At 38.8% G+C, this 26,497-nt stretch overlaps 1 protein-coding gene across 1 annotated transcript; it reads right to left on the bottom strand.

Moving 5' to 3' along the window:
• Positions 1–157: 157 nt before the first annotated feature.
• amon (amontillado) lies at positions 158–25,416 on the bottom strand. Its single transcript, XM_064693879.1, has 12 exons — positions 24,732–25,416; positions 6,905–7,012; positions 6,150–6,420; positions 6,034–6,071; positions 4,155–4,231; positions 3,520–3,608; positions 2,903–3,078; positions 2,518–2,831; positions 2,194–2,427; positions 1,966–2,130; positions 1,792–1,909; positions 158–1,731 (listed from the first exon to the last, which is right to left on the bottom strand). The coding sequence occupies exons 1-12, from the start codon at positions 24,975–24,977 to the stop codon at positions 1,570–1,572; spliced, it is 1,998 nt and encodes a 665-aa protein (XP_064549949.1). The 5' UTR covers positions 24,978–25,416; the 3' UTR covers positions 158–1,569.
• Between the last annotated feature and the right edge of the window lie 1,081 nt (positions 25,417–26,497).

Below are 26,497 nucleotides of genomic sequence, written 5' to 3'. Positions count from 1 at the left end.
TAATTAACAAAAGCATTTTCAATGGCAAATCATAAATAATGCTCGAAAATATCTCGTTTCAGTGTGTTTAACATCTATGCTAGACATTAAATATTTTTGCCAACTTCATTTACGTGTATTTGTGTGTGTTATTTAGTATCTACAACATCAAAGTAACTTTACATCAATATAAGTTATTTATTCTGATGATATATATGTGTATATGCGTGTATATATATTTTATACATTTAAATATATATATATATTTATATATGTGTGTATATATAAGTACTATATATATAGCCACTGTCCTGTGTATAATATTTATGCCTCAATTTATCGCTTTTGGTTAATAATTACACATTTAATGTACTGCATATATTTAAATATGTGTGTATGTATATGTCTATATATATATATATATCATTCCTTTGCACTTTAACCCATGAACTTTAACAATGTCCTTTAATGAATTTATATATATTTTGTATACTAAACAAATCATCTCTATTGTTACACATTCAAACGTTCTGCACTTGTACTTTCTATTTATCATTAATCATTTAGCTTCTTCTTCCATAAATACCATGCTCCCTTTTATATATATAGTATATATATTTATATATATGTTTTATAATGTTTATAATATAAACTGTTTTTACGCTCGTTATTATTATTTTTTGGCCCCCGAAAGAAACTAAAAACTTCGTATGCAATTTACATGCACGAACAGGAAAAGAAAATTGCAAATATAGATATAAATATAAATATAAATAATAAATAATAAATAGAGCATACTTATAGAGAGATTTTTGGAAGCGGTCTGCAGCTTGGACTTTATCCACTTTATAAAGTTCAACATTTTATGTTCATATCGGTATAGGGAAATCATAATAGCTTTCAATATATTTAAGCTATATTATTGTTTAGAGTCTAAGGGCATAGGACACAGTTACACATAAGGTATGTATGCATACATATAGTTCGATATAGTTCATTTACAAGACATTTAAATTGTTTATGGAGTTTAGGTTTGTGTGTACTCAATGATTCCCTCGCTCTGTCGCTCAAAAACTACAGTAATACACATATGCTATACCTGTTTCGAATCTTTGATAGTTACTACGGATTTGAATCTTTTGCTACGTTTCAACTACGTTTTTTTTTTTGGTTTTCGAAATTTGGGGTTTTTGAAAATATATATTTTGCATTCGACTAAAAAAAACTAATGTGCGCTTTAAAAAAGTCCACAAATTCTTGTTGTTGGAAAATCAAAAGTAGAAATTTACACCCTGGGTGCTTAATTAGTTAATAGCTCATCAAATTATTTAACTAAGAAAAATATTGGAAATCCGTCAAAATTGAAAGCGAACTGAACTTTGAGTTCAGTTGACATTTCGATTAAAATAAAATGAATGTTGTACACATTTGAATGAATAACTCAATTCTATAAAATATAAATTAATTCTCAATCAATCCCATTTAAAACAAAACACAGCCAGCACATTTCTCTGCACTCTATACTAAAACTCAATGATAAAAGCCAGGATGACCAATGGACGACGTTGCTCACGGACACGCGGACATCTCTTACTTCATCTTCTTCTCCTCGTGCGCCTTCTTAACGATGGCCAACTTTGAGTGCGGCGAAGATGGCGACAGTGTGCGATAAGGTGCCTCCTTGGTGCCGTGCAGGACCAGCGACCATTCCACTAGATGTCCATGTCGCGTTTGAGCTGAATTGAAACGTGCCTGGACAAGAACACAAATATTGTAAATCTTCTTCTCTCATATATATATGGAGTAGCATACCTCCAATTTCCATATGCCCTGCGGATACTCGCCCCAGGAGTGTGTGGTCATGAAGGGCCATTTGGTGAAACCGTCGCGATGATCATCATCATTGGCGCGTCGTGACAGAATCATGGATCTAACAAAGATAACTATGAAGAATGGGTTGACTTCAATATATTGAGACACACTCACTTGGTGCCCATGGGAGAGGTGAGGAACAGCTCTAGGTCGCCGCGTCGCGAAGCGTTTGCCGTGATGACCGCCTGCACGTGCTCCAAATAATTAACTTCCGTGTCGGTGCCCTTGCAGGCATCCGTTTTGATTTCCCAGAACAGCGAGCGACCCATTATGATTGGCCTACAAAATAACAGTGAGAATGCAAAAACACAAAAACTTTGTTAACCCATTCCGTGCACTTACTGGGCGCTGTTAATCTCGCCGGCTTCGCAGTGATAGCGTGCTGGCACCGAGTGCCACTGCTTGGCCAGGGTCACCATGGCGCCCGCATCGAGCACACCGAACCCAAAGAGGTGATTGAACTCCAGACCGACGCCGTTCATAGTCCAGTAGAATCGGTTCTTGGCATCGAACAGGGAATTGCGCTTCGATGTTAGCACAGTCAGATGCTGGATGTCGCGCCAAGTCAGCTGAGGGCTGTTTGCCGAATTGCAATTGAGATTAGCATAAATTGATGTTAGAAAATCAGAGAAATCAGAGCAGAGCTCGCAACACTCCAGCACTTACTTTGCCTCCAAGGCCAGCGCAAAGACACCAGCTGCTTCGGGTGCCGCGGCGCTGGTGCCCGAATGGGTGGTCGTACATTTGCCGTAGAGGTCGGTGGTGGCAACGCCAGTGTTTGGATCCTTGGCACCATTGCTGAACGTGGACGCCAGCGTCGAGCTGCAGCTTTCGTCGTAATGCGCATTCTGGCCATCGTTGATGGCACTGTTAATGGATATGGTCCACATGGAGGCGGCATAGCCGTCGCAATTGCAATCATCCTCCTCGCCGCCATCGCCCGACGCCCAGACATAGATGTTGCCCAAACCATTGCGACCCTACGGGTGGCCAGAAATTAACGACGATTAAGACTCCGCTCAGCTTAAGCTAAACCCAAAGTTACTCTTACCTCATTGACACCCTGGACAATGGCGCGCATGGTGGCATTGCGCGGCCCGTCCACGGTCTTGCCATCATCTGTGGGACCCCAGGAGGCGCTGTATATATGTATTTTGTGCGGCTCGTGGCCCATGGAGTTGGCTTCGATTAGGTCCGTCATATAGGGCTGATCCAGCATGCGTATGCCTGTTGGATATCCATTAAACTTAATGCCCGTAATTATAAATCAATGTGCTATAGTGCTTTATTTGAATGCCAGCCAACTGTTGCTAGTCGCTGCGTTATTCACTTTCAGCACACGCTTTATGGCAATCGTAAAAAAACTGGCATAAACTACACGCAATGTGTGCGATTATCAAATATTTCCGATTTTTCACATGATTTTTTCCCACTTGTGCCCTAAAACTGACAGATAAGATTCTTGTGACGATTTATGTGCCCGCCCACTTGTGGCATGCTGTTCCCCCAGCTAAATTCATTCATGTTAAATGTTGCCTCGGCACATGCGGCGTATACGTGATGCAATACTTGTAGTTAAAGCTTAGAAGTCACACAATTAGCTGCTCCTTTCACTGTGCTACCTGTGCTACCTGTGTACTGTAATTGCTTCTTGCCAAATCCACTTACCTGCGATTTTGCTGTCATAGGCAACGCCCACGCCGCAAATTCCATTATCTCTGGCAGCAGCCACTTCGCCAGCGCAGCGAGTTCCATGGCTGCGGGAAAGAGAGAGGGAGAGAGAGTGGGTGAGAGAGGGTGACCAACGGGGTGACCATGTCATAAATATGTTAGTCCGATTCGCGGCATTAGCGGTAAGGGGCTTTCCGCCCATGTAATAAACGTGATAAGCACACAACTGCTGCCAAAGCAAACAAGAACTTCAGCGAAATACCCTCGGATGTCAACTGGAAAACCAATTCAAATAACGAAATGCGCAGCGGCAAGAACAAGAACAAAACAAACAATTAACAAAAAATAAATAAAAAAAAAGAAAACGAAAGAAAAGGGAAGCAGCAAAGGAAAAATATAAAAGTGAAAACTTATAAAAATTGTTTGCGAATTGTTTAGGAATTGCTTTTTTATGCACAGCTGCTGACTGCGCATAATTGAAATTCGAAATGCCAAGCTGGCAACTGAAAAGTATTTTACGGCCATTCGCCGCCGGGCTTTGTTAGCCCCCCCCCCCCCTCCCTCCATCCCATTGTCAAAATGCTTATGAGCATAAGTCGCAAAAGGAGCTTGGCTCCAGCTCCACAACTTACCTGTTAAACCAATCGTCCGTGTAGCGCGGATAGGGGAATGCATCATTGCTGCTAAAGTCATAGCTGGCCTCGGCGTTCTGCAAGAGTGTGTAGGAGGCGTGAGTATATATGGCGTCAGAGAGGGTGGCAGAATAGTTGTTAGTTGTTTTGGTGTGAGTTTTAAGTGCATTTTTATGTCGCATCACACATAAGCTGCCAAATAAAGCTGCCTATTAGCTGCCTATTAAAGTTAATTACAATTTTCTGTCTCATTTGCAAAGCACTTGAATCGTGCACTCTATCATGCGAGAACAGCACTATAAGTTTCCGCATAATCAACACACACATTCCATTATATACGATACACACATTTTTAACGTGTCGTAGATATTCATAAAATAGAACTGTTTTACTTGCAGATACCCTGTACCCAGAGCTACAGTACCCGATTCTGCGGTTTGCAATAAATCCTACTTTGGTATACTGTTGGATATTTCTAAAAATTTAGAGGTATAAATATCTAAATGTGTGTGGATACCTAGGCTATACCTACAAAAATTCGTTTTTACTATTTAGGGTATTTAAGGGTATGCAGTAAGTTAAACATTTTGAATATGTGTTGACTCTGACTACCTTAGTCTGCATACTTAATTGTCATTAGCTCCTATTAGATTCGAGATATTAATTGTTATCGATTTAGTGAAATCTGGGAATGTTATCAATAGCCACATTCACTAGCATGACTTGATCCTTGATCATTTTTATTATAGCTCTGATCTTTCCGGAGAACGGAACTCATAAATATCATACAAATAGAATGCTATGCTAGTCTGATTACGCTACTTATATTTTTATCGATATATTTGTCGATATATTTATCGATAATTTGTACTCGTATATATACAACAGAAAGTTAATTAACTCGTAAATAAGACAATGAATTGGCCCTCAAACTTGTTCATTGCCAAACACTCTTTGAAGACGATCGTCAGCATTTTGAAGCAAGGGTTCGGGCCGCCAATCAAAATTGAGAATTTCAACGCCTTTATTTTTTATCAACCCTATAGCCTGAGATTTGTGCCACATCGTCAACCTTATATATCCTATCAGACGTACAATCTTTTTGTTATACTTGATCAGGGAGCATATTCCCTGTGGACCGTAGCCAATGATCTAAAAAAAACTCGATCTTTCTATGCCATATGAGAATCTACATTCAAATCTTTAAGTATTTCTTAGTCTCTGAGATATATGCAATTATACATTCATACGAAGAAACGAATGGACATGCAGACAGATGGACATAACTAAAGCGACCTGGCTGATGATGATGGTGAAGAAAATATTTTCCACGGTCGGAAAAGCCATTTGTATCACATTCTTTTTTTACTAGTCCCAGCTAATTATAATGACAACCATAATTAGTATTAAATAAAGAATTCGTAGTCCTCTCGCATTCCTTTGCACACCTGATTGTTTCCTCATGTTTAAACAGTTACAGTACACATTCAACTTAAAGGCCCCTTACAATTTTGTATCTTCGCGCATTGATCAAGCTTCTACTCTACCTCTTTTCGCTATTTTGTAATAGTATCCGTTGCCGACTCCCATCAAGCGCTTTAAATCGAACTTCCAATAAAATGTAATCAGATTGGCATTTTAATAAAGTTTGCATATCGATTTTAGTTGCTGCCGTTGGCAAACTGAGAAACTGATAACTGTGGCCAGTTGAATTAATTCCCACTGCGCCACTGAAGGCGATTCACAAATTGGTTTTCGTTGTGGCCATTTGACCATAGCACTCAGCAAATATCATTTCGAAAGGCAACAGCACAGAGGGAGGGATGCGTATTGCGTTACTTTTTGAGTACGATATTTGCGAGAATACGCAATTACTTACATAATTGAATTTCAGGTCCGGATGCATGTAGTCCACGCCTGAGCACAGTGGATGAAATTGAAATTGAAATGTTTATATTAAGGCAGTTACATTTGAGTTTCTGTCGTGTCGCTTACCGTCATCCATGATGGCCGTGGTCACGTTCTTGCCCGTAATACCCTGCGCCCAGGCGGCCTGCACATTAAGATCCAATCGCACTTTGCCGCCATTTTGTCCGGTATTCTTGAGGTACCATTGCATGGGAAAGTAGGGATCCGTGGGCTCCACATCAACGCTATTCGGTTCGCCCAGCGTAGCTGCATAGTGTAGGCCATGAATGGCCGGAATGGCGGGTCGCAGACCGCGCTTCACACGCCTAAAGCCCGGCTGCTGAACGGCCGTGTGTACCTGTTTAAAATGTTACAAGCGTCAAAAATGTATCAATATCGAAATGCCAGCTGTCAACGGCTGTCTCAAGGCCTGCACACGTCCCCTTGTGCGGGTTATGCATACGTGTCACTCGGAAATGTTAATTTCGTGCTGAATTTTGGTTTGGGGTGAGGATCTGGTTGCAGACAGGCAAACAAATCCGCATTTGCATATGCCATTGTGCGTATTGTTTGCCAGCTGCCCGGCTGGCTGACTGTTGCATTTTGAATAGTAATTATCGGCATTGGCCCACTGGCACGTAACCGACAAACGGACGAGCGGACAAACGGACAAACGGACACGCTTCCAATTGGAATGCAATGCAATATGGTTGAGTACAATTTGCCAACTGATTGCCGAGTTGCCGTCGGAAGCGTCAACTTTGACATTTTGCGCGCAAGCATTGACATGGCAAAAACTGTCGAGCTGTCGAGTTGTCGAGGAAATTCACAGCTACACTCACCGAGGGATGACTCTTAAGGGCACGCGTGTGCGTCAGGCTGCGACGTGAACGGGCGTGCGGTAGTGTCCTGTGCTTGAAATGATACTCATGTCCATCGGCGCCTGCCAGCTGCAACAAAAAAAGGAAAGAAAGTAGAATACCATTTCATTAGATGCGTGGCACACTCTCTTATTCTAATTGAGCTTAACACATTAATTCCCCTCTTGTTCTTTTGCGCTCGCATCATGGCTGCGTCAGCCATAATTGAGCCATAATTGACTTTAGCTCTAGCTATTCCCCGACTACTCCCATATTAACGCACATACTGGGACTAGCTATGTGCTGTGCGTGTCCATAATTGCGTTTTAAATTGCCAGTCATGGGCATCATCTTCACAGCATCATCATCATCAGCAGCAGCAACAACAAATAATCATCATCATTAGGTATATTAGCCTTCGTCCTTGGCTAAGCTTTGGTAAATTGAGAGTTCACACCATTGCCTGGCCCGCTCTAGTTGCACTAGTAATTTTCCATTTTCGCTCACTGTAATTCCAATAAACAGCATATCGAGTTACGCACATTTCTCGCATGTGACGGGCCCCCCCCCCCCCCCCCCAGGTCCTGTCCCCAAGTCCCCGTTGTGACCCCTCCGAAGCACGTCAGCACCCAAAAACTTTGACTTTGCTCAAAAACAACGCCCCGATTAACCGACAATTTTTTACGCACCACAGTAATAAAAGCCTACAATTTACTTGTCCTAAGTTCAGTTCACATATCGTATCTGATATCAGGCAATCGAATAATGTTTCTTATCAAACCAAGCCGCCAAACTGCTTGGTAAATTGGAAAAGTCAGCAGGAGAAAGTTGGCAATATTCCTCTATATCGGAATCTATTTAGTAGGTATGTGTAACACGTATAAAATAAATTCTTTCAATGATCTTTGAACATGAGTTTGTTGTGTTGCGGGTGGAATTTTCCAAATCGTATTCATTAAGTTCCTATGTAGAGCTTTGATAATAAGTTTGATGCAAATCGTACAAAACTTAAAACTTCCCGTGACGATGCAGCCTTATTCAAAAAAGCCGCCTTTGACGTTTGTCCACGATAAAACCTGAGGACCCAACCAGGCTTGGCGAAATATCACCTAAGCCAACTGTGTTGTAATAAAAATGTATTCTATTTTTGATTCAATACAATAAACATTTAAAAAAAAAATAAAACTTTGCCATAAAAATCGTTAAATCGCACATTCCACCGAAGAAGCTTTGATTTTGCGAAAAACGTGAAAAACGTTTCCACCAAGGAGGAATGCATTTTTCATAAAGTGTGAAAAACCTCCTAAATTAATTTGAACAAAGGTCTTTGAAAATGAGTTTGAGGCCGATCAAGTGATTTTTCCACACATGCGATGGTTATTTCCTGAAACTCCGTCTTAACGTACACCTTCATCACATAAGATAACTATAGTGAAAATTTAAGTTTCCTAGTTCTTACGGTTTGGGCTGTGCGTTGTTCACCAATCAGTCAGTCAGTCAATCATTCAGGACAAACAGTTTTATGTATAAAGAAATCAAACACAATGACGACGTTTCGCTTGTTGGTAATTTTTGTTTTCCTTGTGATTTAGGCTATATGTCTATCAGGAAAAACTATTTTATATAAATGGATGATTAAATATGTTTCATTTCTGTGATCTAGTTAGCTAATCTAGTTGACTTCGTTATATTTATAGATAACCAGTTATAAAGAAGATGTCATTAATATGCACAGTCGGGAAGACTAATATTTATAAATCAAAATGAGTCAGTTAAGTGTTTAGCCCATACAATTTTAAAGAATTATATATTATCACAGATATGATCACAGTGTCGCATATATCTATGTATTACTGTGCACATACGCAATCCATCGTGGCTCGTGTTGCTTTTCAAGATAGACAGCGAGTGAAAGTTGTTCTGGCAATGCCTTCCTGCTGACCAGACTTGTCGACTGAAATTGGAAACTTGGCCACAACTTGGACAGCTGTTGAGCAGCTCCGAGCTGCGCAGCCTTTGTGTTATCCTTTCACTCGCCGATTGTGAATAATTAGCAGCTGCCTTGGGGTCTCCTTCTCCTGCTCCTTCTTCTCCTTCAGCGACTATCACAACTATTTCACGGTCGTATAACTATGTTTGCAAACAAAGAACTGCCATGCTGCCAACGCGTTTTTATATATATAGAATGGAAGCTGAAACCAAGTTCAACTTCTGCTAAGTCTATTTTTAGAAATATAAACAGTTTCTAACATACTCCTTACAACCTGAGCAGCTGTCAGTGTTTAAGCAACATGGGTTTATGCAGAGTTATGCCACAAAGTATCCTGAGGCCCTAGATGCAAATTGCTAAGGGATTTTGGCTGATGAAGGCTTTTCTTTTGACGACTCATCAGCAAACCCAAAAAAGGCTTTGCATTTGAATATTGGCCGCTTTTCACAGGTTTCAATTTAAGCTAGCAAACTGAAAATTTAAGAGAATAAATTGTTCAGCTGAAACATAAGTCAAGGAAGAGTGCTCTACCCAGACTTAAAACCGAACTTTTCACATAACATAATTAATTTAAAAAAATAAAAGAACTTGAGCATATCATAGAAGGGTCAACGGCATTTCAGAGAGCCAAGCCAAGTTTAATCAACTTTATCCATATACCCAAAAATTTAATGTGTGCAGGAGTATATTTTTATTTTAGACGTAGACACAAAATTAAACGAGTAACTAAATTGTAATTATCTGAGCAAATCTGCAGCATTTTATAAGTTGCTGGCAATGAACTTAAAGGGACACTTGAAATGTTTGCCAGCAAATGCTTCACTTATTAATCATGAAATTTTTGGCAAGAGCCACGTCAGCACGGCAGCAAGGCTGGTGTCCCGGGTCCAAACGGGATACGCGAGACAAACAGAAGCCGCAGCTCGCTTTTAGTTGACTTAGGCCAAATTAAGGGTACACTGTGCCGGCTGCTCAGCAGCTATCCATTGAGTTTTGTCAATCGGAAACCAGTGTCAGCTTGTCAATAACCTAGCGCCTCTCTTGGGGGGCTGTGCGCGGGTTGAGGGTTGAGGGTTGAGGATTTTGGTCTATTTTTATGCGCTGTTAATTTGTGCGTTAAGTACGCTGGGTACTGCAACAGCTGGCCAGCTTTCAGCTGAGCTGCTTGTTTGCCATTTAAATGAAGTGACGGCCAACTCGGCGACTCGGGCAGCGAAAGATAATATAAACATTGCGCGCCTCATATAAATTAATAAGGCAAGGCAAACTAATCCCAGCAGCCACATGTGGCTAAATTGAGGGCATATTTTTAGAAGTTCGGTATAATTTTTGCATTATTCCTAATAAACGAAACATATGGCAGCGCAAAATAATAAAAACAACAAAACAAAAATAAAGTAAATAAATAGACTTGATGCCCGAGCTTCGAGTGGATTGAGCTAAATAAAAATAGCCACATAGCACACAAAGACCACAGCACACAGTGTAGTCATTGTCTCCATGCAGTGTGTGTGTGTGTGTGTGTGTGCTTGTGTGTAGTACACAACGTATTATAAATATAATGTGTCACAGCGGGCGATAACGCGGACATCAGCCAGCAGCAACAGCAGCAGCAGCACAAGCCAAAGCAAAGTCAGACTAGGCGAGCAGACACTTCATGTGGCATGTGGCATGTGGCATGTGGCCCCGCCCCGCCCCGCTGCCTGGCGACCCCAAGGCAGCGCCTCGTGTGAGTCGCTTAAGCCCAAGCAACACCCACGCGCATTTAACGCAACATTTGTATCTGTGTGTCTCCTTGTGGAAAGTGTGCTCGTCGATTGCCAAAATGGCGTCTACAATAAGTTGAATATATCGCAGCTCACACAGTTTATAACTTAATGTGAGACAACAGGCAACAGCAGGCGAAGGCGTAGGAGTCGCCACTTGTTGCCCGCACTCAGTGGAGCAGTATATTAATTTGCATATGCCCAGCGACAGAGCAAAGGCGTTGTGGTTACACCAGAGGGGCACAACCGCAGAGTGGGCGGCGGCGGCGACGCGTGTGTAGCATGTGACATGTCATCTCTCAAACGCTGTCAGGATCACAGATATATGGATTTTTATCCAGCGCAGCGAGAGCAGAAAACAACAGAAGGTGCCGCCAACAGCAACAGCAACAACAGGAATTTAAGCTTGGGCTAACAAAAGCAACAGCTGCATTGTTGATGCATGCCACACATACATGCGTGTGTGTGTGGCAGTTTGTTTATGCGATTCTGATAGCCCTGCAGACAGCCACGCATGGCAGGTGGTGGTCTTTTGTTTAGCTACAAGCTTAAATAAGTCAACAACAAAGGATTAAAGCCGTCAACAATATGCACAAGCCTTTGTGCATTTTAGCTGATAGGACACTCCATTAGCTCTAAATACGCTCGCAATTCCGATTCGCGGAATCCCCTTCAAGGCCAGCTATCTCTGTAAGGTATTGTGCGCTAAATTTAACTATAAATAACTAGGTAAGCTCTTCTAAATTGTTAAGTATGTGCATAAGAAATGAGATTTGAGTTTAGATCTTATGAATTCCCATTAATCTGCTAAGTCTTCATCAGCAGCAGAAAAGTAGGCAACACTTTTGGCTGCAGCCCGCAATCGCGAGTATTCTTATTACATAATAAGCTTTCGCATTATCTCAAGCTATTTATATTCGACAGCTAAAGTAAAATCCATTTGTCAAACTTTGCCGTCGCAGCAACTATGTGACAGGCTTTGAGCTAGTGGAAGAGCCTGTTAGCCGCACTTTATCAGTGCGTGTCACTTTATCAGTAGCCAACTACATTTCTGGTGGCATTCGTATAAATGACTACCGCCATGCACATGGCAAGTGTTATGTACTTAAATACACACAAACAGATAGATACGAGCTCCATGCAAGCTGATAACAGAACTCTTTACCAAACGGATAAACGCATGTAATTGAGTAAGTTTAATTTTTGTATATATAACTTTTACTATTAAATGTTCTTTGGGTTTCAAAGCCAAATAAAGTTGGTTATTAAAAGTAATCCGAATCGTAAGCTGCTGCTCTACCAAAAAGTTGGCAAATTGAAAAAAGTTTGTTTCAGACGGCTGTAAAACTTTAAATCGAGAACAACTACAACTGCTCGCAAAATATATATATATATATACGTATAGTTCATTTTGTTGAAGAAGCCTTCTTAATAAATCTAAGGTATAAATAGGTATTAAACAACTATTTCAAAAAGAAGACCCTACAAAAATTGATTGTTAATTTCAAATTTATTCTATGTGACACAATATTGTCAATAAATCAGATATTAAAATCAGAGAAAAGAAATGCATCAAATCAATTTTTTTGCACAGTTTTTCTACATATCAAAGTACGCACGTCAATTGCATTTTTATTGCATTTGTAGATTTTTATTGGCCCAGCATATTGCACCAATAAGTTGCAGCAAATAAAAGCAAGCAATTCGATGCCAGCTAATCAGTCAACCATAAAGGAAGCACATTTTTACCTATTTGATATTTGCAGGCTTTATGGGCAATGGTAGCTATGCAGAGACCAGGTGAGCATCAAAGTCAGCTGCTGTTGGCTTTTGGGATGTTTGAAATTTAATTTAAAAACCTTCAGCATATGCGACCAGCTGAAATTGTGGCAAATAATGCAAACAGAGAAATATTGATTGCCGGCTGCGTAAGCCCAATACATATACACCCAGGCGGCAATAAAAGGCATGTAAATTTCCCAGAACCGTAATGGTGAAGTTATATAAGTAAATATATATGTATATATATATGTATATAAGTATGCGTCAGACAGGTGGTAAATGAGAGAAATGCAAATGAATGCCACGAACTGCTGAATAATTCATCAGGATACACAGCGCGAAAGCGAAGACAAACAGCAGTCATGGCTAATAGGCTTTGATTGAGGCTTTTGGCATGTGGCAGTCGTTGTGCCGGCTGCCACGGCAGGGTCTGGTCAGGCTGGTATAGCTTTGATTTGTTGGCCTCGGCTTGGGCGCGTTAGCTGCTTAACTAGTTTGGCACGTGGCAAGTAGGCCAAAAGTTTGCTATGTGAAAATAATTGGAAAGTTATGCATGGTTGCCGACAAGTTGGCACTGCATTCGCAGTTGCAACAAGGGCTGAACGTGACATTCAATTAGCTAAATAGCACAACAAGTGGTTGTCATGACAGCGATGCGAATGGGGGCGACTTTTAATTAAAAGTTCCGACTCGAAAGTGTAAGTAAATGCTTAACATGGCACAAAGAAACTCATTTCGCGAGTGGGTTGCATAGCTATAAGCCAACCTAAAGGCCAGAGGCAGACCAAGCAGAAATCGATAGGCACACTGAATGGGAACAGCGAGGTCAGACGCGTGCAAGGCGGGGGGGGAGGCTGGCCGAGCCGGGCCGGGCCATCACAATCTTATAAGTCCGTTTGCTATTTGGAGCAAAGACAACATTCCCGCAAGCAAGCAAAATAATTATCTAGCCCACTGTTGACATTGACATGCTGTTTGGCGCATGCTGCGTATGCGTGATTTTCTGCGACATCAGCACAAAGAGCCGCCTTACAATTAAGAGCGCATTCCATGCACTCCAGCACTCCAGTCGCCTGCTGGCTAATGAAATTTAATGATTTTATCTTATTTTCTGCTTGTTTTTTTTCATGTGTCCTGTGCCCCCCAAACAATTACATCGAAATGTAATTTGCAGCATGCTGGAACAAAACTTTTTCGTCTGCCCTCTGACATTTGCAGAGTACGGAGTTCTTCGTAAAGTGAAATGTTTTAAATATGATTTACAAAGTACCTTTCAACAATTACATATACTTCAGGACCAGCACACACTCGCTTTGCAATGGCGCAGGCTTTTATAAAATGACTAAAACATTGAGTCGGACTACAAAATACCCTGCTCCAAGTGTATCTATTTATATATTTATTTGTTTATCTCATCTATCTATTTCTCTTAATATAAAAAAGTGACATATTAATAAGCCTCAGAGAGGCAAAAACTTGAGAACGGGACAACAGATATGGTTTATTATTTCCTTCAATAAATATTATATCAATAAATATTATATCAATAAATATTATAATATCAAGTTAGGCTTTGTATCAAAATTAACAATCTAAGAGAGCCAACATTTTTTCGAAAAGGAGTTATTAAAAAAAATTTAAATTATAGAGATTTTTTCGTATAAACTATAAACTATAAATCTCAAATCACTTTTGTGAAAAGTTACTAAATATATTGAAAGCTAAGAAATTCATTGATTTTATTATTTAAAAAAATTTAATTTAGCAAATTAATTAATTAAGTAGTTAATTAATTAACAGCTTAAATTTGAGAAAAGTTTTTTATAATCTTAGAATTCTAAAATTATTTCTATGAATGGAATAGATAATTTCGCCGAAATTTAATTTCATTCAAATTTTTGAAAAGTATGGATTTTACAATTTTTATTTAAAAAAATATAGTTACGATATTCTAAAATGTTTAAAGTCCACCATATCGAAATTTTGCGAAAACGGAGAGATTTTCAAGGGAATGCAATAACTATAACAAGGGATGTATTTATTCGGCGCATCCCGAAGTTCCCCACGAGCATGCCATTCGAGTTGGAATGCATAAAAATATGCAGACACTAAGTGCCAGGCTGAAGTTAACGAGAATTATACATATTCAGCGTCAGTTGCATTTTAAACGTAATTAATTCGCCTCCTGAAAGCTCGGATATTTACAGACTGATGAATGTGACGGTTAAATTCTTTGAAATGCACATTTCTCGGGAGTTGAAGTAATCAGAAATAAATGTAACTTGATATTTGATTGAGAGCATTAGCAATAAATCAATGCTAATGTGGTTATACGCTTTAAAACTATGAAATATGTTACATATACGTTAATATATGATGGACACAAAAGCCGAACACTATCTGACGCATAAAAATACGGTAGTATATACTATATACAGATTTTTTTAAGAGCGAAAGATTTCGTTAGTATATCATAAACATAAGCTAGGAAAGAGATGTTAATCTGGCCTTTGGCTAAAATATTACAGCATCCTAAGTCTAGCCTAACTAACTTAGTTAACTTGACTAATTTTAACTAAATTTTCACACAGAAATTTTAATATTTCACAGTTAATTTTAGTGAATTTATAGCTTGCATACGCCAAATCAAATGTTATAAATTATGGCTGTACCAAGGCACAGTTTAAATAAATTAGATTGTCAAAAATCTTAAAAATAGTTTGTTCTCTTTGCTGGCAATTAGCAGATAGTGATCCGAAAACTTTTTATTAGACACACATTAGTGCTGAATTAGTGCCCAGACTGAGACATAAAGTTTGCATTAAGACACATTTGTATATATATATATTCAAATAACTTAAAATAATACGGGCGTAGTTAGTGGACCAGGGGAAGGTTGTTCGCATAATTTGATACCTCACATGCTAACGAGAAGCTTGCAAATATTTGCCAAAAGTTGGCTTTTTCATCAAAGTTTGCCAACTGTTGGTCGTAAACCACAAATGGGCCAGGAGTAAAAGGTTGAGGAGCTATTAGTGTGTTGTTGGGTTGTGTGAGTGTGGGTGAGTGTGTGTGAAGCACAGGTAAGTTTCACTTATATACATATATTTTACATTCATGAATTTAATGCAGTTATCAAAGCTAAACGACTTTCCCCAAACTTAAACAACGCTATTATCTATCTTTCTTTCCTTTTAATATTAGCACAAACTACTTTCTTATCTGACAAACTTTAATATATATAGATAATACCCGCAGCCATACAAATAAAAAAGTCTGCACAAAAACCAATTTATATTAGGTATTGAACAAAGCTCGTATCTAGCTAAGTCTGGAGCTGCTTCACGATTCTAAAAATAAATATATATATACATACGCATTCACATCGACTTGGACCACAACGCTGCGTATACGTGATATACTTTTCAGTGTGCCCGAGTATGTGGTGGTGTGTGCGTGTATCTGTGTGGTGTTTTTGTGCCTGCGGTTCTTATATTTTGAGATTTCTAGCATAACCTTATCCCGGCATGTGCCAGAGACTTCGTCTCTGTTTGCCCGACGTGCAAGTCCTTTGTTTGTCTTTTATTTGCCAACATATGTTTGGCTTGAGTTACAAATTGCCAGCTAACGTCCGTGCCGTTAATTTGCCGAGCGGGCAGGGAAAAGGCCGCAACATTTGTAAAGTCCTTTTTCATTTCGCATAATAAATGAAACGAAAACAGGCCACAAAGTGAAACCGAAACTGTAGTTGAAGCTAATGCGTTCACTCCACATCCCAAATAAATAATATAAATTTGCCTCTGTCATACCGCTGCGTCATTTCTCTGGCCATTTCTCATGTTGGCCGCGCCCACTGCCCACCGCCCACCGCCCACCATTAAGCTGTCTATATGGATAGTTATATATATACTATACTTTCATCTAGATTATGCAGGGCAAATAACTAATGAACGTTGCATAATTTATGAGCATGAAAAAATATGGACTGCAATGTGCAGCTATGCATATTTAATGAGCGCTGACATTCCACAAACTTTTTACGTTGACAAAGTTAAAGCGCATATTATGAAGTTGCCTTAATTAAGGTTTCAAACTTTAAATAATTAAAATGGCTCGCTTATTATTATAAAGGCTTATATAGTATAATGAATTTGTACAATAGATCAACAGAATTCTTATCCCAATTTTATTGTGCCTGATATAACTTTGGATTACAAATTATGCTCGAACAGCCAAGTTAAAGGAGCTCATAAAGGAGCTATATGATATATAGTTAGGTTTCTTATAAGATTAGGAAAAATTACTTTACGTTCGATCCGTTCTATTTGTCAAGCTGACTTGGTTATCTCTACTCAGCTGTTAATGCTGATTATATGACATATTTGTCATATATAATCAGATTTGATTATAAATCATATTTAAATACATTTCTTTTATTGATTATAGCAGTAAGTTTCGGTAAGATTTCTACCAATCTGCGCCGCTTCTCCTACAAAGATGCTGCTCTGATTATTTAGCCTTATTCTGCCTATTTTTATGAGCCGAGCGTTTAAATACCTTAAGAATATGTCCGATGTGTTCCCTTAAGAGCACTAAACATTTTGTGACAAATTCTCTGCAAGGATATCAAATAAGTTGCGCAGGATAGTCTCCACGATTTCCGTTTCCTCCCTATACACGCAGCTGCAACTTTTTGTTGCTAGACATGCGATTGGTAAAAGTTCAATGCTGACTTTTGAATTTATCAATTGGCATTGAGAAAATAATTATAGTTAATTAAAATATTTATAATTTATAGAGCTACAAAGAAGCTACAGTTGCGGGTGGGGCTTAGTTTTAAAAAGTGTAAGAAGATACATAAAGGAATGTTGGTACATTGAATTAATGATAAAACTATCTCTATATATGAAATTTTCCGCCTTGATTGACAGACTGAGAAACTGACTGACTGATTGACTGACTGACCGTAAGAACGAAGAACTTTTTATGATACTTTATTGCTTACCATCCGATCGGCCTCAAACTCGTTTTCAGTAATCGTTATAAAATTTATTTGAGACGTGTTACTCACATTTTGGAAAATTCTTGCGTTTTAAGGGCGAAGTTTACAGCTTTGTCTCAAACTTATTTTCAAAAGTCTAGATAAGAACTTAATGAATACGAGATCAACCGATTTTTGCGGAAAATTTGTAACTTTTTTGTATACTTATTTTCAGAGATCTTTGTGAAAAGTTATTTGATGAGTTTTTTGGCTAAATCCACCGCTCTTGGATGTAAAAAACGGTTATTTTTCCATCATTTGATTCTATATTCGATTAATTTTACAGCTATTTTTAAATTGACGTGGAATTCAAGATAGTACGGGCAAATAACAATTTTCATGGGCGAAAACTGGGTGAAAAAGTTATCTACAGTTTTACGCCGAAAACGGACAAAACTGGGGAACACCCGCTGGTATTTATATATATTTTAAGACACTTGTAGGGGGAAATTATAATTTTGTCATAAATAACGCATTGAGGGAGACATCTCCGACCGCATAAAGCATATACATATATACTTTTAGATTCTTATTTTTAGATCCGGCTATGTCCGCTTTAAAGCTTTCGTCTTGAAACTTTGCAGGCAGTACATACGTCGAAACCGTCCGGATCGGACTACTATATCATATAGCTGCCATAGGGCCGATCGGTCGAAAATTAAGAACTTGTAGGGAAAACTTTTTCTATAAACACTGACTGACTGATGACCGACTTAAATCAAAAAGTGAGCATTAAGACGATAATTGTGGTCAAGAACGCAGCCATATGAGTGTGCTTCGTCTGAGCGTTGAGCTGAGTGGCAGGTCACCGGTTCAAGTTCAGCAGCAATTGTCAATTTGTTTATTGTATGTATTTCTGGCAGGTAGCGCAGCGAGCCAAGGGCCGGGGCACAATATTTTTTATATTTTGAATTAGAAAATTGTTGCTAATACATTTAAACAGAAGTATTTTCTTTTATGAAGTTAAGGTGTTATATTTGAAGACAGGACAAATATGTAGACAAAATGAGGACAATTTGAGCGGCTTATATCTGCTTGAAGTTGTTGCGAATCAGACAAATAATTTCTATTATCAAGTAAAGCATTATTCTCCCAGTATTTATATGCGTGTGTTATATAAGTGTCTTATATCGGCGTGGAAACAACAACAAGTTGATGCTGTTGTCAAGGCTTAGGTTGGTTTGGTAAACAGCATCTTAACGCTTTGTGCAAGGATTTGCGGCACAGTGCCTACTAACAAGCAGCCCACGGCAGACTTGAGCCTGTTGCGTTTGTTAGCTTTTAAAGTTATTACACACACCGCACAAAAAAAAAATACACACAACAGGCGACACACACACACACAGCACAGCTGCCAAGCGAGTATTAGATAAAACTTTGCAGCAGCCCAAAGACAAACGGTAGGAAAGGCGCTTTGAGGCATTAACCAGGCGGCACTTCGTGAATTTGTGCGCCAATAAAGAAGGCAGAAGGCGGCTCTGTGAAAAATCAACCCAGGTAGAATACGTCGATTGCGTGGGTAACGCTGCGTGGGAGTTGACCGTCCAGCTGCCAAGTTTGTTTCACGCTCAAATTGGCTTATTTGATTGTAAATATTTAAATTGTAAGCGTATTGCGGACTCAGGCCCAATCTGCAATTATATTAATCGAGGTTTACATATGTAAGTGTATCTATCTAATGGCTGACTGGGCAAAACTAACAGTTTATTGCTGATAAGGCCATAACAACGAAAGCAATAAAGCCCAAAGGCAGCCAGCGCCAGTGTGACAGATAAAAATCCAGCGCCACTTCATACGCTGCGTATACGCAATATCGATTCGAGCAATCAACCGAGCATGAGCTTGTGCCTCTGCCTGTGTATGTACCCTATTCCCTGTTCTAAGGCTGCCTTTTTTCCGATTTTTTTTTATATATTTTTTTGCTGTTGCTCTGTCGTGCATTTTGTGTGATTTCTGTTGGCAGATAGCGTTTGACGTAAGAGCAACAGATTTTTTCGGCTACATGTACGGCAATTTTATTGGCCCACGCCCCTTGGGCGAACTGATGGAATTTTGCTGTTTATCTGCTGCGAGCTTCGGAAGCGAATCGTATGAGCATTCGCATTCAACACAAATTTTCAATTAAATTTCCGTCTATATTTAAGTGCGGCAGAAAGGTTGCCCTACAGAGAACCGTCGGCAATCGTATGAAATGCTTTCGCAATTATCCTGGACAGGATTATGAAGGACACTCAATGTGCTGTCATCGGTTTGACAATATTTATGGCCTTTTAATTAACATTAAAAATAGATTTCCAAAGCCTAATCTATCAATTAATATACAAAAATAACTGCCTAATGACTGGCGCCTTTGGAATTAATAACTTTTTAATCCGCTCAGCAAAATACATTAGCGAAAACATTTTCCCATTGTTCTAAATACCAAGTATAATTTTTAAGCATGGAAAAGTGTTGTGAAAATCATTAAAATTAATAAATTAAGTGGAAAAAAGACGAAGAAGAAGCGCACTTCACAGCATATCAGACATCTGCTCTGGAAGGAAAATATTTGCTTACATTTATTTTATGACTGCAAGAGCAGGGCGAAGCTTTCAAAATGCGTGGGCAACTAGGGAATACCCTGTACTCCGAACTCTTCAGCTGTGCAGCTTCTTCTCTCTGCGACACGAACTCAGAAAATGAGAGGGAATTTGTGAATAAACTTTTCTTGTGTAACGCACAATAGAAGAGATTTAATCAATCCGCTGCTTGTTTAATGGAAGTCTCGTGCATCCTGTCTTCACTTTGCCCAGCAAGGATAATCGCAAGCAGCTGACGCATAAGCTGGGCAAAGTGCGCAGCGAGCTGTAAATAGAATTCGCCGCGCCCGTGCAAGATATGCACTATGCCAGTTAACCGCCCACAGGTCTGCTTCAGCGAGAAGTGCTTGCCACAGAAATCGCGTGAGAAGTACCAGGAATTTCTGGATCAAGAAAAAGAAGGTTAGAAGTGGGTAGAGTATGCTCGACAGCAAAATACTCTCTACCCCTCTGTCAATATAATATGTTGGCTTTTACCGGCACGCTTTGAATTCTTAAAATCTTAAATTCTACCAAGCGATTTTAACGCAATTTAACTCAAAATCTATACAAAATTATAGAAATACCTTTTTAAAACCTCTTTACGTATGCATCTAGGTTAGTTTAAACATACGCAATGTCATTATTAACACTAACTAAACGGTAACATTGTCAAAAATATGTTTACCTAATATGTTTTAAAACAATAATCATATAAAAAGTAACCAAAATTGGTGTACCTAGTTTTTATAGTTTTTGAACTACACTTAAAACCAATTCTTATCGATATTTTGGAAGGATTTCGAAAACTAATGATAAGCCTTTGGTTATTTCCGAGATCGACACGATCATACATACAGTCAGACGGAAAGACGGGCAGGGCTTAATCGACTCAGCTCATTGCCCTGATCAAGAATATATATACTTTATGGCTAGCATAATCCATACATTTGCACAATAATAATAATATCCTCTTTAATCCACATTCAATGGATGCAGGGTATAAACAGATAACCCAAAAAAATAATGTGCGCTAAGTAATGAACAAATATTTGTTACCAAATAATTAAAATTCAAGGGTTAAAGTGCTAATGTAAGCAAAAAATATATAAATGTGGAAAACCAGAAAAAAAAGGAATTGAGAGTTTTGGGAATTCATTTTTAATTATACAGACTTCTAATTTTTCTTTTTAGAAAGAGAAGGAGTCTGCAAATAAAGAGAGAAAGAGAGAAAGAGAGAGAGAGAGAGATATGGTTTAACGACGCTTTGCTCAGCTACCTAATAAATGGGAACATAAAGGTCTCTCGATAAACTTTGTTGTTTGGATGATTAAAGGAGTAAATATTGAATAGGTAAAGATCGTAATAAACACTTAAGCATTAGAGCTAAACGATGTATATATGGATATAGAAATAAGCGATGTATTTATCGTAATATGAGCTGTGTTGATCTTGGAATCGTCAAGACAACATCGATACTAAAAGGTTCGATTGTGGTCATAATTTTGAATTTAATTTGAACTGAGCGAATGGATTGTCGAGTGTTTAAATAAAATTATAGAAAAAAATAAGAAAACATTGCGGACTTTACAAATATATAATTATATACCCCTGCACTGAAGTTTTTATAATAACCAAAAACTAGATGTTCATGTTGAATTTAATAGAATAAATAAATAAATAAATTTTTAATTAATATAGATAATACTCTCTCAATATATTTATGATATTTGTTTGCAATCTGTAAGAGTTATTTTTAACCCCAGAGCAAAAAGTCAGTGACAGAATATATTTTGTATTCTGGAAAAAAAAAATAAAATTTATTCTCTTTCATTCTTTCACTTTTCTACAATGGGCGTATCCTTTTCCTAAAAAACTAAAAAAGCTACTTCTTAATAAAGTGATGTAATATCATTGGAGTGGGTTAGTCTGGTTATTCTAATATAGAAGCCAAGGGCCTAACCCAGAATTAACCCAACTATTCATAATACTCTTTCCATACTGTTGAAAATTCTAAGAATTTGCAGCAATAATAAAAAAAGGTCGCCGCAAATGTAATTAAGAATGCAAGAGATGAGCGAAAAATGCGGTTAGTAAATAACTTGCTGCTAGACCTAAGAATATCCAAACATAAATTAGAGTGCTATAGTCGGGAGTGCTCGACTAGGAGATACCCTAAATCGTTTTCTTTGTATTTCTCAACCAATCTTGACCAAATTTTGAGCAGTAGATCTTATTAAATAGAACTTGCGTATATTCTTAATAAAAGTATTGGTATTGGTTGGGAATTCCATTCGATTTTTTTTTGAGGGTTCTGATAGCTATAAATTGAGAGATATTTGATTTGTAGATACTATTCTAGAAGCTACATGTCAAATTTGGCGAAACTAGCTTTTAAAACCTAAGAAATTTGTTTAAGAAAAAACAGAATTTCGATACTTTTATTGACGCGTTCATACATACGGACGGATAGACGGACGTACAGACGGACATGGCTGTCGATCGCAAGAATATATAAACTTTACGGAGTCGGAGATGCTTCCTTTTGCCTGCCATATACATTTGCACAAAAACAATACCCCTAATACTCTGAACGGGTCTCCAAATGACTTTTGCTGTCTCGATCTTGATATATAAAGGTTTGTGCTAAATTTGCTACCTGCTGAGTTGAAGAAACTTGCCAATTTTGTATAAATTATTGAGGCGAAACTAAGTTAATGCATACATACAGATAAACAACAATTAAATTCATATTTATTGCATTATTAACAACAAATTATGCACTTGCGTCTGCTGAAAAATTATCAAAGCTAGCAAATCGGAACTTAAATATTTTTATTAAAAGTGCAAACGTTATTTTTTTAAATACAAAAAACTTAAATAAACTTTATAAACCAATGGTAAACAAATAGACAAATAGCAAATTCAGATTAAACTAGACTGGATGGGATTGGCCTAATTGGATTTTGTTTTTTCTATTATAAAATAAACAAATATTGAAGTTTAGCCTTTTTAGCCTTTTTTTTTAATTTGAGCAGATTAAACAATCTCATCTCTTGCATTTCTCATTACATTTGCTATCAATTTTGCATTGATAATTTTAATATACTAATTAACAGAATTTTGTATATTACAAATCGTATTTAATAACTGATTAAAGGTATGTTTATTTACTAGGAAAACCCAGTTAGACTAGACTACAGTCTAAACCATCTGTTTTTAAGTATTTGTCAAACTTTATCATAAACTTTTATGGCCTTGTCTTAAATTGAGTGGAAACTAAAATTAACTCTTTCTTTCTAAGAACTCAAATTCGAGGGGTCCCAAGTGCTCTCGTCTGTGGCTGGCACATGGCATAAGAGGAAGACCAATTTGCAATTTGAGGCACAAAGGGCTTCCCTTACGTGAACACTTCCCTGGAAATGGATTGTGCAACGTAATGACCTTGTTAAGGTGGCTGCCCCGCAATCAGAGCCAGACGATGTTGCCCCAATGCCACGTTGCAGCTGCGTCTAACTATGGGCAATAAATGTTAGCGTAACCAGCAAGCAGCCGGAGTAGGACCAAAGAAAATGGCGTGTCTCAGGTAACTGGTCGGCAGAATGGGGCGCAGGAAGGGCAGCGCAGTGGACAAGTCGGACCGTATTAACTTGCACATAAATCAGCATTATATAAATAATGAAGAGCGTATAAACTAATTGGATTTGGCGCCTGCTTCATATTTCTTTATTGACGCAATTGTTGACCCTGATATAATGTTATTGACGGCTGGCTACCTAATTAAGCCAACATGCCGGCCAATTAATTTTCGGCCAGAACGAAAAAGGCTGCAACTCGAGTTGTCGAACTGTCGAGTTGACGAGTTGTCGCTGATGTTGCCACCAGCATATGCAACAAGTGGGCTCTGTAGCCAGACACAATAGCTGTCAGCTCCAGACGGATATCATTCAATTCCGCTGACTCATTGTGTGCTATTTTTGGCGCTGTCAAGTGTTTGGCTGTCAGTGCAGGTAAAATAAATAAAAATGTAATATATGTTATGCTATTACATAGTTACATACTGCAGTTGCTGGCCTTGTGCCCGTTTGCCACGCAACATGCAACACGAAATGTTCGAAAGGTTGCGCCTCGACGATATGCAATGGAAATTGCTGCGTGGCAGCCGGAAGTTGGCCAAAGCCGCTGCTGACTTTATAATGTTCTGTATGCTAGGCACGCGCCTACCCACACACACAGCAATCACACACACACACACACACATGCACACCCACTTAAGAAGCCACAATTAAAAAGCAGCCCTTGAAGACTGCGTGTTGTTGTTGTTATTGTTGCGGCTGGTTGTCTCTTTTGGCCAGCAAACATGCAGAAGCCGTCGGAACATAAAATAATTGATTTTTCACAGCAAACGACTGACTGGCCGTTTGTAATAAGTAAAGAGTACAGTGAAAGCTCCCTTGAGCAGCCATTTCGCTCGCCTGTTTTCTTTTGCTCTCTGCAACAGACAAACAACTTTTTAAACGGCAAATATAGAGACTTAAAACTTAATTGTCAGCATGAAATCTCGACACAATTAACTAAATGCGATTTTATTTTTAATATTTTTGCTACTTCTTTTAGACAACTGTTTGTGTCGGTTAACGAGAGTGTTCACTGTACTTGGCTAGTTACTTACCGGTCCCAGATTGTCGAAACCATACTTGTCGGCCACCTGGTGGGCGAAGTCATTGTCAACGCCCCGACGGAAGCGCACCAGAAATGAGCTGGTGAAGACGGCCTGATTGCCCAGGCCGCCGGTGCCGCTGGCAGCGGCGTCGGCATCGCCGATCGCCAGCGTCAGCAGCATCGCCAGCGTCAGCGTCCCGATGCAGAGCAGTCGCCATGAAGCAGCAAAGCTCCATGCAGCTGCCGCAATGAACATTTCACGTGTTTCGCCTTTCAAGTTGTTGTTCTTGTTGTTTTCTTTTTTTCTGCTGCTGTTTTTCTTTTGACTCTGTTTGCTGTTCAATTCAGAATTGCGACGATGGGGCAACGCTGGCGCCACAAATTCGTGCACACTCTTTTGTTAGTTCAGTGGTGGAAACGGGGGCTTTCGAGGAGGAATGTCAAAAATAAAGGCCGCGCTTCACTGAGCACAAGCAAAATTCGTGCGTTCGCTTTTTGTTAAGTTAGAAATCCTTCAGAGGCCGGCAACACATAAAACTTGTAAGCTTTAACGTTGCTTGGGCAATCAAATAATTGTATTTTATTATTTTGTCTTTTCTAACTGCATTTAGTCTTTATACAATTTGTTTTTGTCTGCGTTGTGTGGCTGCTATTTGCGGCTTGTTGTGCGCTGCCACGAACTTCACTTTGGCGTTGCGCGCTGAAAACTGTTTGCCTGCGTCGGTTGTGGACGCCATTATGAATATACGAACGGCAAGGCATCTTACAAAAGCATTTGTGAAAAGCTCCACGATGAAAGCTTTGCTAGCGCCCACACCCCTCAACAGTTAGCGCCCACACAGTGCATTTCATTTGTCGCGCTAGTGCTGTGCTGCTCGCACGCCCAGCTGCTCCTTCAGTTTGAGGCTCAAGCTTTGTGTTCCCTTCGGCTTTGTTGTTACTTTTGCAGCTTGCTTTGCGCTTTGTAGACGTCACCAATTTAGTTGACCCGCTGCTTCTGTTTTTTTGTATTCCTTGTATACCTATTCCTCTCCGCCCCGCGATAACTGTTGTCGCCAATTCTGTTTTGTTTTTTCTCCTTTTTTCGATTGCTCGGCTTGTTGCTCGGCTGCGATTGGTTTATGCTGCGCATTGTCAACATATGGCAACATACTTTATGTTCCAGATTCGTTGCATTTCACAAAAAGCAATACATACGCACGCACATACATATATATGTTCATATGCTTACGCATGTGTGTATGTATGTATGGCCGTTTGAATTGGGTTTTAAGAGTATAATAGCTGAAAAGAGCTTCAACTTTGACCTTAGCCCCAATGAAATGGGCTACGGCCGAAAGCGCGCATTAAACCTTTTTTATTTATGATTGTGAGCTATCATCAATAAGCTGCAGCTTGTGTCCCTTTAAAGGTTACATATTAACATTCATTTGGCCGTAATCTCTCGTTTAATGAGCGAAAATATTTTATTATTTTGCCAACATTTTATGTATTTATTTTGGTAATAAATATTTCTAAAGTGAAGCCCTGAAAATCTTTAATTATTTTGCAATATTTTTTGCATTTATTTTAATAATAAATATTTAGTGACATTGTAAGACTTAAATATCTATTCTATATTCTAACAGCCTAATAATAATTAAACTAAAATTATAAGCTAAGTTGTAGAAGCTCTTGGGAGCATTAGAGGTACATTTATAAAGGTTATTCATTAACTTAGCTAAAATACATTTAGTCAGTTTATACATAATAGACATTAAACAATACATTTCCTTA

Source organism: Drosophila montana, unplaced genomic scaffold (assembly GCF_035044405.1).
Source record: "Drosophila montana isolate Dmon_TW-CO22-7 unplaced genomic scaffold, ASM3504440v1 contig_3733_1, whole genome shotgun sequence".
Taxonomy (NCBI): Eukaryota; Metazoa; Arthropoda; class Insecta; order Diptera; family Drosophilidae; genus Drosophila; species Drosophila montana.
The sequence above is the reverse complement of the archived record's forward strand: the minus strand, read 5'-3'. Positions and strand labels throughout refer to the sequence as shown.

Coding starts and splice junctions, on each gene's coding strand:
- amon (XM_064693879.1), bottom strand. CDS start 24,977: ATGTTCATTGCGGCAGCTGCATGGAGCTTTGCTGCTTCATGGCGACTG. Junction 3,609..4,154: donor ACGGACGATTGGTTTAACAG/GTAAGTTGTGGA, acceptor TCTTTCCCGCAG/CCATGGAACTCGCTGCGCTG. Junction 3,079..3,519: donor CTATGACAGCAAAATCGCAG/GTAAGTGGATTT, acceptor GATATCCAACAG/GCATACGCATGCTGGATCAG.